Source organism: Mus caroli, chromosome 7 (genome assembly GCF_900094665.2).
Source record: "Mus caroli chromosome 7, CAROLI_EIJ_v1.1, whole genome shotgun sequence".
Classification (NCBI taxonomy): domain Eukaryota; kingdom Metazoa; phylum Chordata; class Mammalia; order Rodentia; family Muridae; genus Mus; species Mus caroli.
The window spans coordinates 105,526,296-105,541,776 of record NC_034576.1 but is presented as its reverse complement, the minus strand read 5'-3'; the positions used below and the strand labels follow the sequence as shown (position 1 = coordinate 105,541,776).

Genomic DNA, 15,481 nt, shown 5'->3' with positions numbered 1-15,481 from the left:
GGGGGCGCTATGGGGGACTTTTGGGATAGCATTGGAAATGTAATTGAGGAAAATATGTAATAAAAATATTAAAAATCAAAAAAAAAAGAAAATGGCATATAAATACTTCACTTGCTTTTGAGCAAATAAACCATATCTAAATAAAAAAAAAAGAAATAAAGGAAGACCAAGTACTTTGTCAAAGAGAAAATGACAAAGTTAATTACAAGTAATTTGTCATGCTTGTTTTCACTCAGCAGGCTCTACTTCCAGGAAAACAGTGGTCTTTAGGAAATAATTGCCTCTGATTCTGACATGTTCTAGTATTTAAGTGTTACAAGCACCAAAAGAAATATTAAATTGCATCATTTTGTGTGACAAAATATTTATTATAAAGGATGATTTTCCTACAATTTACTATTGAATAAAATTGTACTATTACACAAGAGCAAATAACCATCCATGCCTTGGCTTTTATAATCCTCAGAAAGCAGAATAACTTCCCCACACAGAAAATATGACACTTTCTCTCATGTTGGCTTCAAGGAACAGCTCTTCCCACTCTACATTTTTCATCTTGCTTGGAATCCCAGGACTGGAGAATTAGCAATTCTGAGTTGTCTTTCTATTCTGTGTCATGTATATTGTGGCAGTGACTGGAAATATCACCATTCTTCACATAATCCGAATTGACCACACCCTACATGAGCCCATGAATCTCTTTCTGGCCATGCTGGCTACCACTGACCTGGTTCTGTCCTCCTCCACACAACCAAAATGCTGGCCATACTTTGGTTTCAGGATCATAGATTGAATATCATGCCTGCCTCATCCAGGTGTTCTTCATACATGCTTTTTCTTCTGTGGAGTCTGGGGTGCTCATGGCCATGACCTTGGACCGATATGTGGCTATCTGCTTCCCACTCCAACATTCCAGCATCCTGACCATATCTGCAGTCATCAAACTAGGGGCAGCTGTGATGGTGGGAGGGCTGCCGCGGATGAGCCCCTTCTGCTTCCTGGTCTCCCGGATGCCCTTCTGCCCCAACAAGGTCATTAACCAGCCCTACTGTGATCACATGGCTGTACTCAAGTTGATATGTGCTGATACCAGAGTCAATCATGAATATGGACTCTTTGTGGCTTTCTCTGTTGTTGGCTTTGACATAATTGTCATCAGTGTATCTTAATGTGATGATTCTGAAAGCTGTGTTGAGGTTGCCCTCAGGTGAAGCTCGCCTCAAAGCTTTTGGTACATGTACTTCTCATATTGGTGTCATCTTAACCTTATATATCCCAGCCCTTTACACCTTCCTCACCCACCGCTTTGGCCACCATGTACCCTTAGTTGTCCACATCATATTTGCCAATGTAGGGGAATGCCAGGGCAGGGAGTTGGGAGTGGGAGAGTGGGTGGGAGAGCACCCTTATAGAAGCAGGGAGAGGGAGGACAGGATAGGGGGGTTCTGGAGGGGGAACTGGGAAAAGGGATGTAGGGGAATGTGAAGGTAGGGAGGCAGGAATGGATGGGTGGGTGGGGGAACATCCTTTTAGAAGTAGGGTAGGGGATATGGGTTTCCGGGAGAGGGGAAACCAGAAAAGGGAATAACATTTGAAATGTAAATAAAGAAGATATCTAATAAAAAATAAATACAAAAGAAAGAAAAAAAAGGATTATATGAACCTGGGTTCATAGGTATACAAAATAGGTATACAAAAAACATTTAACTAATAATAAATTACAAAACTTAATCATTTTTAAAACAGTTCTTTGGTGTACGCACAATTTTGATATGAATTAAAGGTAAGAGAAATTGTGTGTACTAGTGGAGAACACTTAGTATAAGGCTTTGGCAGTACAGGAAGGCCATGGAAGCTGATGGGACCCAAAGAAGAATGTTATGTCACTGAGGTGTGACATTTGAGAAGGCATGATGGATCCCAGCTCACTATGTCTTCTTCCTCCCCAGCTGACAAGAGGTGACAGTCCTCCAGCAGACACTCTTCTATGATGAGTTGCTTCAAAGCAACAGAGCCAGGCCCTGATCTCTTTATCCACTTGCCAAAGTGGGACTTCCTTCCTCTGTAATTGTGTCTCAGGTAACTGGTTGTGATGATAAAAATATAACTACAATAAAACAATCACACATAAAATTTGGAATTTTAATGCATTATTTCTCTCATTATATGGAAGACTAGAATACAAGGATTCATTCAGAAGTGGCTTGATACATCAGGGTGACTGATGCATCTGCAGACATGGAGAATGAAGAGTGATGCAGTGGGCTTGGATTTTGTCCCCTAGTCAGGATAAGTAGATGTGGAAAAACACATGGTCCCACTCATGCAGTGACTCCAGTAAAAATGAGTGAAATGTGTAACTGAGACCAATAAATGTTATTTTTAAAAAGAAATGGTGCCTATTCTAGGTCTTATAAAAGGTATTTTATCAGATATATACACGTGGGAAAGTATGAAATAGAGTATTTGGCATTCACAAAAATCATGAGTCATGAGAGTTCTAAAAAAATGGGAAAACTTATTTCAAAAAATGATCCAGTAGAGCCTAATACACTAACTGTGCTCTGAGGAGCTCAGACTTAGCTTACAGGATATGGCGAGATCAATCACTTTTTCCACCAAGAAATTCCAAGTGAGGTCAAGAGAGATATACTGATAGAATTTTTCTGAAACCTTGGGTTCCAGGGAAAGGGAAGAAAGAATCTGAAGTAGAACTTAACCCAGATCAAGGATTCTGAGAAAAATCCTGTCTATTTCTCTCTTTCTCTGTCTCACTCTCTCCTTTCTATGTTCTCTTTCTTTCTCTCTCTCCTCCCTCTGCTCTCTCTCTTCTCTCTTATCATTATCTCCTCTCCATTCTAGTTTATTGATTTTACTACTACCTTTCCACTTAAATATATATGGGAGGTATATTCAAACCTGCTCAAAGGCATAGTGAAAAACTTATTTCTTACTCTAGATATAATTGAATTTTATGTTGCAAAATTTAACAATGGTTACTGCATCTTTACTCTAACAAATTTCCACCTACAAGAGCCACATTTGAATGGATTATTCTTTACTTATCTATCTGGACTTGTGGATTATTAATATTTCTATTAGACTAAACTAGATATAGCCAAACTTCATTATGATCAATTTAGAAAACTGAGTTTATAGACATATGATTAGTGATTTCCTGTTCTTACAATTTCATACTCACTTGACAGTCACAATTCTGTGACTGTTTGTGATCTGCCAAAATAATGTGTTTATTACTTGGTTAGGCTATGCAAAGGAAAGTCTCCCCCTTAGATTCTAGTGTCACAGCCATCTTCTGATGCGATGCCTGTGAAAAACCACCCTCACCGTGCATCACATACATCTTCCTCTGTGACTTTCCAGGGTAGAAAGTGTCCCAACTTTGGATCTAGTTATCATTTTTATTAGTTTACACAGGAGTAAGTTTCCATATGGCATTTTCTTACATAGTTACTTAAGACGACTTTCCATACACATCTCTCCCTCTCTTCATGACCTACCTCCTTTCCCCACCTCTCCCCTTCCACCACAAGTTTTCTATTATTATTATTCATCAGTGCATCAAGTTTAAAGTACTTCTGTTAATGCTTCAATTTTTTCTGGGCTCTCTAGCTTCCATGAGGGCGGTACTCTTCCACCTAACCTATGATTGACCATTTAATTGGTTCTCAGTCTGCAAAATCAAATTCTATACCTGCATCACTCATTCCAGGCTGTTTCATATTCACTGTCCTCTCTGGTAGCTATAGATGTTCAGCAGAAACATTCCTTAGTATGTCATTTTGTTCCAGCTATGGACAGTCTAGCTAAGAGCAGCTTCATCAGGCACAAAGTATATCATGTGATGCCCTTATCTTCATGTTCTCCTGGAAGCCCATTTGCCTAAGCCAGATTGTCTCTTACACCTACTGTGAACAAGTGACCATGCTCACATTGATATGTAAAACATTAGACAATAACCAGGTTCTCATGGCCTCTTCTGTGGTTATATTTGATATTGTCAATATAACAGTAGGTGTTATGGGGCTGGAGAGATGGTTCAGTGTTTCCAAATTAAATAAAATGATCCATGTAAAAGCAGTAATACAAATAGTCCTGCCCTGCATAACAAACACACACACACACACACACACACACACAAACCAGCCACTGCAAATGTGTTACACATTAGGAAGACTGATAATTTAAATCTGGCTGATTCATTTTGGAGAATTACTCATTTCTTCTATTCATCATTTCTACTAACAACACAGTACACTAATTTTATAGTATTATAATGAAACAAACTACCATTCAGTTAACCTATAGAAATCAGCAAGCAAATTAGAATACAATATACAATAAGGATAGTCTCCACACTAATGGTTTTCTGTGGATGTCAAACTAAAAACCTATAATCCCAGCTCAGTCGATTTAAGATCACCCCTTCCAGGTTTAATTTGAACATGAGATGTTTCTCACAGTCTCATGTGTCCAAGGCCTGTTCGCCAGTTAGTAGAAATACTTTACGTGTAAAACGTGGCTGACTAAGTCAGTCACTGGGATCCTGTCCTTGCAGCTAGTGTCCTTCCTTGGTCCCTTCCTGTCTTTTCCCTTTCTGCTTCCAGTTCACCAGTTGGTAAGATGCTATTCTCCACCAAATGCTCCTGCCATATTTCAGGCTCACTCAAGGTCCTCAGCAATGGGACTTCTGACTAAAAACCAAGTAAACCCTCCCTCTCTTAAGGGTTTTATTTTTTTCCTTCAGAAATTTGTCACTGTAGTTGAACAGTAATGAGAACACAGATTCTAATTTATTAATTATATTTCCTAATGCTCTACTGATAGCTACCCCACTCTACTAAAGATTATTTTCTTATCATATCCACTTGTGACTACAAAGAGCTAAAATGTCCATTTCTTTCTCATTCTTCCCTTAGGATAACATATAAAATGAATAAGTCAATCAGGTCCTATCTCCATCCAAAGATCAGTTAAGATTTGCCAACAAGGCATTGTAGCAACAATTTGCCCAGGAAACAGACTGAGAAAATGTTTATAAATAATTTTTCTTAATTATATGGCTAACAGTAAGTGAAGGCCTAAAGGCTGGACAGTAAGGCACTGTTGTATTGGGGCCTATTGTGACTTTAACTTTCTAAGAGAAAAACTGTGCCTCAAGGGGGTAATTCCACAATTGTTTTTATTTGTTTTATATATTTGCTTTATAATTTGTATATATTTGTGAACTGGGTGCTTTTTTTTCATAAGTGTATATACAGTTTAAAAGCATAAACATATGAATGAATTAATGGTCACAATTTGTCCTCAGTCAGTGAGTCTTCTATTTTATTCTTATTCTTTAATCAAAAACACAAAACATCAAAATAAATAGAAGTTTTACACAAAGTGAGAAATGACTGAAGTGTGTAAAGTATACACGAGGCCTTGATCTCACACCTTGATACAGATATTAAAGTACCATATTGTGCTCCACAGTTTTTTACACTTATCATCTATTATACTCTATTGCTAAAGACACTGAGTCAGGAAACAGAAATCAGTGAGTGTCTATCTTAATAAGTTATTCCTACTGGCTAGCTTTCATTGAACTAGAAGATTCTAGGCACAATCTTACTCTTCTGTACACTTTATGAGCAACAATGATTCCTTGACAAGTTATGCCCACTGATGCAATAGTGGTTCAATGTTACGGGAGTAACTGACTGCTTTCTGATCATATGTAAGGTCCACTCCACTGGATAAAACTCATACCTGGCAGCATTACTGGGGCCAAGAACCTGTGGCTAGGTCCTAGGGGAGAACCCAATATTATTCTGCTAGTGGGTATAGTATTAAAATAACTGCTAATCATTATCAGTATACTCATAGATTAGGGCATCCATCAATTCTTGCATTAGACTGAAATTAAAAGAAACCCAAAATTTGCCAACATTCAGAGAATAAGAGATTACAGAGTACTAAGTCATAAATGGGCCATCTTGATAGCATCCTTTCCCACAAGACTCTGAGATCATCACAGAAGTGTGGAAATATTGTTGATCCAGAGGTAATGATGAATAACTACAAGGAATTAGATTTTTTTTGGAGACCCAACAATACTCATAAGAACTCACGGGGAGTGTGACAGAATGCATAAGAAACAGCACATCACTATGGAGAGCAAACTGTGTATGAATTCTTCAGTTTCCTTTGTTTATCATTGAAGACTCTGGGGGACCGCTGTTTATTTGAGTTATTAGCTTAAAATCGTTTGGGATTTAATGATGACACCCTACATTTTAAAATATGTTGCTTATTCTTTGCCAATTTCCCCAGAGAAATTCGCATCTTGCATATAATCCCACAGTTCAGTTCAAACTTACTAAAAAGTCCGTAGGTCCCAGCATGATATTCTGTTCTGTCTCTGCTAGCAAAGACATAGAAAGTTCCTGTTTCCACAAGGCCCTGGTAAGATAGATAATGATGCTCACTGTGCTGTCTTTGTATATGTTTTTTACCTACACATAACTATTCAAATAGGTTTATAGAAAATTCTGGTAATCATTTAGTATAGCTTATATTGGAATCCATATAATAGCAGTTTGTAGCTGTAGTTCCTCTCAGATAGAATTAAAACTCATGAAATTTAAGATTTAACAAAAAATGAAAACAGCATGAAAAATGGTTAATTAAAAACACATTAGAAGATATTTACTAGCATAAAGGAAATTCTTGCTAAATTTCACTGAAAACCTTAACAGGGTAAGGAATATTCCTACTATTTAATTTTTTACCTAGTGTCAATAAAAATGTTTCACCTCATCTTTCTGAGAACTAATTACTCTCCTGTGCTGAGCTCAATCACATGACGCTTTCAAACTTTTACATATCAACTAAATCCTCTCATTCATTATCTAAAACTCATGACTATTACTGTATCTATAATCACAGTTTATAAATTTGTGTATTTATCTAAATTCTTCCCATTTCAAAACACCCCATACCTCCTATAGCCTAGATTAGTCACACTCTATCTCTGTCTTTTCCTTAGCTGCTAAGTTTCTGAAAATGAAACAAACAATAGAACCACCACAATCTCCCCATCCACTCCCTAATACACACCCAGTGATTGGCACTTTCAGTGTCGGCGAGGGCACCTGCCTTTCCCACAATCAACAACTACTCTGAACTCCTTTTGAATGTTTCAATGTTTACTAGAGTTGGCTGCTCAAGCACTTCAGCACTGTTAACAACATATACACAGGAGGATACCAGGGAGTCTCCTCTTTCGTGGCTCTCACAAACCTTTCAAGTTCTCCTAAACTTCAAAATACTTTGTCTTCATTATTTTCTTTTAATAACCTACTCTCCTTGGCTGTTCACCTGTTCTGTGGGATTCAAAAGAATATTCCTAGAAAGCTATGTCTAGAGAGTCAAACCTGGAGGTCAATTCCAAACACATGGACATCTTTAAGCAGGCTTCTCTTGATCACTTTAAACCTGACTTATTAAAAATAAATTTATGCTTGCTTTCCTGTGTTCTAGTGACTCTCCCACATTAAAAAATTCCTATTTTTTTGCATTCTTAGAAATGACTATTTATTCACATAATCTGGTGAAACTTAAAAATCTAGAAATATAAAAATAAATATATATGCACATTTATGTGAAAATATTTACTTGGTTTAACAGTAAAAAATACTATTCTAAATATATAATTATAATTACTAAAGTAATAAATTTTAGTTTTCTACACAAGAGAATTTATATCCTAGAGTATTTTTTCTAATCAGAAAATTGTCTAAATACTTTCTATAACCATATAATTTGTTACTTCTTAGGATGTGAGCACTGTAAAGGCAAATGCTACATATGCAGGACAACACAGAATTCCTAAGCAACTTCACATCAAAATTACCAACCTTCTTCTTGACTGGTATTCCTGGCCTAGAGTCTGCTTACAGCTGGATCTCCATCCCTTTCTGTTGTCTTTATGCCACCGCCCTCTCTGGCAACAGCATGATCCTCTTCATCATTGCGACCCAGCATAGCCTGCATGAACCTATGTACTATTTCCTCTCCGTGCTCTCTGCCACTGACCTGGGTTTGACTTTTTCTACAATGTCAACCACCTTGAGAATCCTGTGGTTTCAGGCAAATGAAATCAGTCTAGATTTTTGCATTGTTCAGATGTTTTTTCTCCATGGATTCACATTTATAGAATCTGGAGTACTAGTGGCTATGGCTTTTGATCGTTATGTAGCGATCTGCAAACCTCTTAGATATACCATGATTCTTACTAATTCTAGAATCATTCAGATGGGTTTCCTAGTGATAATGCGTGCTCTATTATTAATAGTCCCACTGCTTCTGCTCCTTAAACCTGTCTCTTTCTGTAAGAGGAATACCCTCTCCCACTCCTACTGTTATCATCCAGATGTGATTAAGTTAGCATGTTCAGACACTCGAGCCAATAGCATCTGTGGGCTAGTTGATCTCATTCTGACCACAGGGATAGATACTCCATGCATTGTCTTATCTTATATACTAATCATTCGCTCTGTCCTCAGTATTGCCTCCTCTGAAGAAAGGCACAAGGCCTTCAGCACCTGTGTGTCCCACATTGGAGCAGTTGCAGTTTTCTACATCCCAATGTTTAGCCTGTCTCTGGTACATCGATATGGTCGGTCAGCACCCAAGGTAGTCCATACAATGATGGCCAATGTTTACCTTCTTCTACCCCCTGTGCTCAACCCCATCATCTACAGTGTGAAAACAAAACAAATCAGAAAGGCTATTCTTAGTTTGCTCTTTGCAAAATGAACACAGAATTTTCTTACCATTTGAAAATCCTGGTGCGATTTTCATGCTCCAAAAACATGGTTGGAGATTCCCCATTAGATGTGCATGTTTTCAAGTTTTTAATTTATTTAGCAAGGTTTAATGAATACTTAGATGTTTTCTGTTTAAAATACTCTATGTTATGCTATGCTTTGCATGAGCTTTACAGTCTAACCAGGGAAATGTAAATTGTAATGATGAAGAAATAAAACTATTGCTCAAAGTAACTGACATTTCCTGAAAGTTTTGTGCTAGATTTTTCTCAAATTGCTGACAAAGCATATTCTGCCTATCCTTCAGAACAGCACAGCAAACTGTGTAACTATTTACAATACAGTTAAAATGTGCACTGTTGATTAAATGAGAGTCTAGAGACGTTCAGACCACACATCTAACGTGGGTCAGAGTTGATATTTTGATATATGATTCCCACATCGGAGACACCATGCTCTGTGTTATGCACTCTGCTGAATGTTCCCAGGGAAGATCCTCCATGGCAAGAAATAAAGTGTGCATCACCGTGAATCCACGCCTCGGTTTTCAGTTTCATAGCCTTTTCAAAACTACTTAGCTTGTTGTGTTCAGAGACAAAACAGGATATACACGATAAGAATAAATGGTTCAGACAAGTAATAGTCAAAAGAAAGCTTTGGGAATCCAGGATATTTATTTATTTATTTATTTGATAAATGAAATGGAATTCTGGCTCTAGAAGAGACAATCAGGTAAAATGGAAGAAATCTTAGAGTAGAGGTTCTTGATTTATTTCTTAATGGTTCATTAAAATTTTTTTATAATAGTTGATATAATGAACAATGACTCATTAAGAATTTAATACATATGTAGCAGAGGATGGCCTTGTCGGTCATCAATGGAAGGAGAGGCCCTTGTTCCTGTGAAGGTTCTATGCCCCAGTGTAGGGGAATGCCAGGGCCAGGAAGCAGAAGTGGATGGGTGGGGAGCAGGGGGAGGGGAAAGGGAGGATAGGAGATTTTCAGAGGGGAAACAAGAAAAGGGGATAACATTTGAAATGTAAATAAAGAAAATATCTAATAAAACAAAAAAGAAAAAAGGAAAAAAGAATTTAATACATGTTATTGTTATCAATCTGAAGCAAAATCAACATACTCATATTACTATGTTTTTTCCTTTGCATGGGGTAATAGAAATTAAAGGATAAGTAAACATACACCCTTCTGTACAATAAACATAAACATGGCCAAAAATTAAAATAGTGCATATAGTGGTATTATGGCTGACAACTCAACAGTGGTACTCTACCCAGTTTTTCTTGTAATCTGATATTTAAGGATTTCCAGGGTGCATCAAGAAGATATTGTGGACACAATTCTGTAGAAGAATGTAAGTGTGATGTGTCCAATATTTGTGAGAGAATATGAATTTTAAAATCATAGGCCTTATCTGAAATAGGTCTTGGATAATGAAAACACAAATTCTTCTGAACTTAGTGGAGTTAAACTGTTTTTAATAATTATATTTATTTACATCCTAGTTGTTGCCCCCCTCCCAGTCCTCCCTCCCACAGTTCCTCATCCCATTCCTCCTCCCCCCTTGCCTCTGAGAGGGTGCTCCCCCTCAACAGGCCTCCCCCTTCCCTGGGACCTTAAGTCTGGAGAATTAGGTTCATCATCTCCCACTTAGGCCAGACCAGGAAGTCCTCTGCTATATATGTGCTGGGGGCTTTGGACAAGCCCCTGTATGCTAACTGATTGGTGGCTCAGTCTCTAGGAGCTCCCTAGGGTCCGAGTTAGTTGAGACTATGGGTCTTCCTATGGGGTCACCCACCTCTTCAGCTTCTTTAATCCTTCCCCTAACCATAGGAGTCCCTGACTTCAATTCAATGGTTGGGTGTAAGTATCTGCATATGTCTCAGTCAGCTGCTGGTAGGGCCTCTCAGAGAACAGCCATGCTAGGCTCCTATCTGTAAGCACATCATTGCATTAGTGATAGTGTCAGGCCTTGGTGCCCCCCCACCCCCATGGATCCCAAGTTAGGGTGGTTGTTGAACTGCCTTTCCTTCAGTCTCTTCTCCATTTTTGTCCTTGTAGTTCTTTTTGTGAGGAATAATTCTGGGTCAGAAATTTTGACTGTGGGTTGGTAACCCCACCCCTCCAGGAGCAGAGGTAAGACTCTGTCCAAAACCCACACCAGCTGGGACATCCACAGAGCCCAGCTGACTTGGGACCTACCTGCCCTGCCAAGCTCCATCAACTGTTTTTTAAATGCTCACTGTTATTCTTTTATGTCATGCACTGTTCTAAAATTATAAGCACACAAAAAGTAGAAAGCTTTGTTTCTGTGAAACCCACAGAAGTAAGAAAAGTCAAAGATGTTAGAGGAGAGGCTGCTACAATCCAACAGAAACTGGCTGTTATACTAGGCTATCCACATAGAAAAAAAATGAAAATAAATCCACTTTTTCTGAAAAATAATAAACTCAAAATGGATAAAAAATATAAAGTCTGAAATGTTGAAACTGGTAGAGGAAAATACAGAAAAAAAAGCAAAACAAAACAAAACATCAAGATAGAGGCATAAACTGTTCTGAAAAAGACTCCACTGGTATAAAAAGTATTTCTATATATTAACAAATGTGATCATATGAAGTTGAAAAGCCTCTGCACAGCAAACTAAATGATTGCTAGCGTTTTGAGACAGTAAAAATATTACAAACTACACATCACCCAGGGACTAACATGCAGACTATATGAAGAAGTGCAAATAGTAAACATTCCCCCAAAATCATAATGAGCTAATGAGATAAGCAGAGTTCTCAAAATCAGCACAAATGTCACACTAATGTCTGCTGATGTTCTGTATCCTTAGCCATCAGAAACACAAATGAAAACTACCTTCAGGTTCAATCTTCTGCCAGTAAGATGGTGACCAAGAAAAGAAGCAGTCAAATACTAGCTAGAATCCCAACTTGAGGCCCAGGCCACAAGAGGGAGCTCATACCTGACACTGTTTGAATAACCAAGAACCAGAGGAAGGACAGTTCTGAGATTCAGGATAGAACCAAACATGACTGGCAAAGGAAAAAAAAAGTCAGTGATATTCTGCCATACTACAGGATCATTGCTTAGCCTAATTGTCATCAGAGAGACATCATCCAGGGACTGATGGGAGCAGATCCAGAAACCCACAGCCAAACATTAGGCTGACGCAGGGGAACCACAAAAAGGAGGGTGCAGGAGGATTGTAGGACCCAGAGGGGTTGAGGACACCTAAGAACATTACCCACAAAATCAACAAAGCAGCCCTCATAGGAGCTCACAGAGACTGAGGTAACAAACACGAACCCTGTATTGGTCTGAGCTATGTCCTCTGTATATACATCATAGTTGTGTACCTTGGTGTCCTAACTGTGGAAGTGAATGGTGTCTCTTATGTTTTTGCCTACTCGCAATGCAGGGCCTTTTATCTCCGACTGGGTTGCCAGTTGCTGGCTCCAGCCTTGATAGAGAATTTGTGACTAGTCTTATTGCAACTTGTTAAACCATGTTTGCTTGATATCTTTGGGGGGCCTGCTTTTTTTCCCCCTGTAGAAAATGGAGGAGGAGTGGATCTGTGGGAGAGAGCAGAGGGACACTGGGAGGAAAGGGCAGAGGGGAAACTAGAGCTCAGATGTAATGTATGAGAGAATTTTCTAAAGGAATATCAGGAAAGGAACCTTTATGCAATACTGGGGCAACTGCAACATCTTATAGCTACCGTGGAAACCAGCAAGGATGTTCCTCAAAGAACTACAACTGTCAGTACCATAGGATCCAGCTATGTCATCTTGCCTATAGATGAAAACTGAAAACTCTTTTTTAACATACTATAGACATATTTATAAGGCCATGTTTGTTGCTACATTATTCACTAAGCTAAAAAATTGGGACAAGCTTAGATATCTGTTGACTAAATAATTGATTAATGAAACCATGCATATATGCATAGTTGAAATTTATTCAGCTATAAAGAAAAATGAGACTGACATTTGCAGGAAAATCAAGGGCCTGGAGATCATTGTTTTAAATAAGTCAGATTCAGAAATATAAGTACCATGTTTTCTCTCATAGGCAGAACCTAGATTTAAATTCGTATATGGGGGAGGAGCATGAGAGCAGAAAGAGACCAAGAGATGAACATGAGAGAACAAGAGAACATGAGAGAACAAGAGAACATGAGAGGAGAGAACAAGAATTTCATGGACTGAAGAAGGCTAGAAGTATAAGGCAATGATTACTCAAGTCTAAGGGTTCAAAAGCAACAGGATACTAATTCCAAGTAACAATGAAAGAATAGGGAAGAGTCCATGGGAGCTTGAGTGTCTTTTGTTATTGCAGCAGCTGGTTTGGATGCAAGAGTCCCAGTCAGACCCATAAGCCACAGCAATATTTATGCATATGCGGAACAGAGAGAAAAGGATTCCAATTCTCTAGGCTTTATGGAATTTCCAAAGTATACATTCCATGTGTCTATGAAGGCTTATCTTCTTTCTTTTTTTTAATATATTTTTATTAGATATTTTCTTTGTTTACATTTCAAATGTTATCCCCTTTCCTAGTTTACCCTCCAAAAATCCTCTATCCCCTCTCCCCTCCCCCTGCTCACCAATCCACCCACTCCTGCTTCCTGGCCCTGGCATTCCCCTGTACTGGGGCATAGAACCTTCACATGACCAAGAGCCTCTCCTCCCATTGATGACCAACTAAACTATCCTCTGCAACATATGCAGTTAGAGCCATGAGTCCCACCATGTGTTTTCTTTGATTGGTGGTTTAGTTCCAGGGAGCTCTGGGGGTACTGGTTAGTTCATTGTTGTTCCTCCTATGAGGCTACAAACCCCTTCAGCTCCTTGGGTACTTTTACAGAAGTGCATGCTCACAGTCATCCATTCACAGGAGCACAATGTCCCTAATGAAGGAGCTGGAGAAAGTACCCAAGGAGCTGAAGGGGTTTTCAGCCTCTTCTTTCTTTATACAGAGCCTCAGCTGACGTGTATTCAAAATGATGAGAAAGTTGCTGAGTCATTCTGTTCGTGTTCAACCTATTGTTTCTGAATCAGTTATCCAAAGAGTGACAATGACTTTTCAGACTGCAGTGTATTTGTGAGCTTTCTCTGGTGTTTAAGCTTCCTGTTGTTTTCTACTACTTGAACACAAAACTTAAGGTTTCCATAGGAAAGTTGTCTGTCTAGCCTATGTCTGACCCCATCTTTGCTCATACTTGCTTTCTGGAATCCAGTCATATGCATCATATTTTAGATTCTGCCTTACACACACGCACACACACACTCAAACACATACATACATTCATACACACACACACACACACACACACACACTCAAACACATACATACATTCACATACACAAACTCAAACATATACATACATTCACAGACACAAACACACACACACACACCTGCCATTCTCCCTTGTCCTATTTATGCCTCAGATCCATACACAAACAAATATCAAATGAGGCTAATGTGTTTTTTTTTCCACAAATATGCCAAGTGCTACAAAATGGGAATGCTTAGAAAACATTTGATATATTTACTAAATTAAAATTAATGCTTTCATTAAAACAACAAAAAGGGGATTAAGTCCAGAAATATAAAGGCTCAAAGGCAATTTTAATTATCTCAGAAAGTACTGAGAAATTATGAAGGATTCAGGTTTTCTTGTTTTGGTTCTTCGTGAGTTTGTTACCTTAAAGGGAATGGGGAAATGATGTAATTAATTCCAATTTTTTAAAAAGTAGATTATATTTAAAATCTCATGCAAGATTTTATATGAGTGTTTACTTCTTTCTGTTTGCTCTAAAAGGTTATCTAATGCAAAGAAACGAATGAGATCACAAATGAGTATTTGATGTAAAAAGTACACAAATGCCCCATGTGTCAGGTTGAGCTTCAGTGCACCACCTTTTTCTTTCCCTTTGGTGATATTTCCAAAGCAAGAAAGTGCTGTTAAAATATATACTGTGATGTCCTTTTAATGAGCTGTCATCCAACTTTATCAGGCTTGCGATGAGTTGTATCGATGCCTGAGAATTCATCTGGGGAAAGCCATTTACATGGTCCCTTGATCTTGCCAAAAGAGCTTATACTTGATTTTGTCCACATTTAGTATCTCAGAAAGCAAGTGCAGCTATTTGACTGTTTGTATACATCTCTAAGCTTACGAGTGTCCACTTCTCTTCTTGCTGATAATTTATGTGACGACAAAGTAACCTCTTCAGTGACATCTGATAAGAGTAAGTAGGCATAGGGGAGATGTAGGGTGAAGAGACAAGACCATAGGAAATTGAAAAAGTTGAGAAAAACAATTATATTTTTTTCTGAGCTTTGGGGAAAGTGGAAAGGGAAATGGAATGAGTTTGTAATTATCAAACCACACAGCAGCTTTCTAGAAATTTTACACTAAAACTGAACATTAAATTATCCCCCCATAATCTAGCCAGGAAGATTAATTTTGTTCCTGTTCATGAAGGCATGGTGAAACACTGTAAAGATAGTAACCACAGGGGGAGAAAGAAAGAAAGAAAGAAAGAAAGAAAGAAAGAAAGAAAGAAAGAAAGAAAGAAGGAAGGAAGGAAGGAAGGAAGGAAGGAAGGAAGGAA

General features: G+C 38.3%; 1 protein-coding gene and 1 pseudogene across 1 annotated transcript; both read left to right on the top strand.

Annotated features, from left to right (window-relative positions):
- Nucleotides 1-496: 496 nt before the first annotated feature.
- On the top strand, nt 497-4,795 carry LOC110298000 (annotated as a pseudogene).
- Nucleotides 4,796-6,387: 1,592 nt separating this feature from the next.
- Nucleotides 6,388-8,826, top strand: LOC110299091 (olfactory receptor 51F1). Its single transcript, XM_021168694.2, has 2 exons — nt 6,388-6,471; nt 7,845-8,826. The coding sequence occupies exon 2, from the start codon at nt 7,867-7,869 to the stop codon at nt 8,824-8,826; it is 960 nt and encodes a 319-aa protein (XP_021024353.1). The 5' UTR covers nt 6,388-6,471; nt 7,845-7,866.
- Nucleotides 8,827-15,481: the final 6,655 nt, after the last annotated feature.

Bases quoted from the DNA above. Each gene is read 5' to 3' on its own strand.
- LOC110299091 (XM_021168694.2), top strand. From the start codon at position 7,867: ATGCTACATATGCAGGACAACACAGAATTCCTAAGCAACTTCACATCA.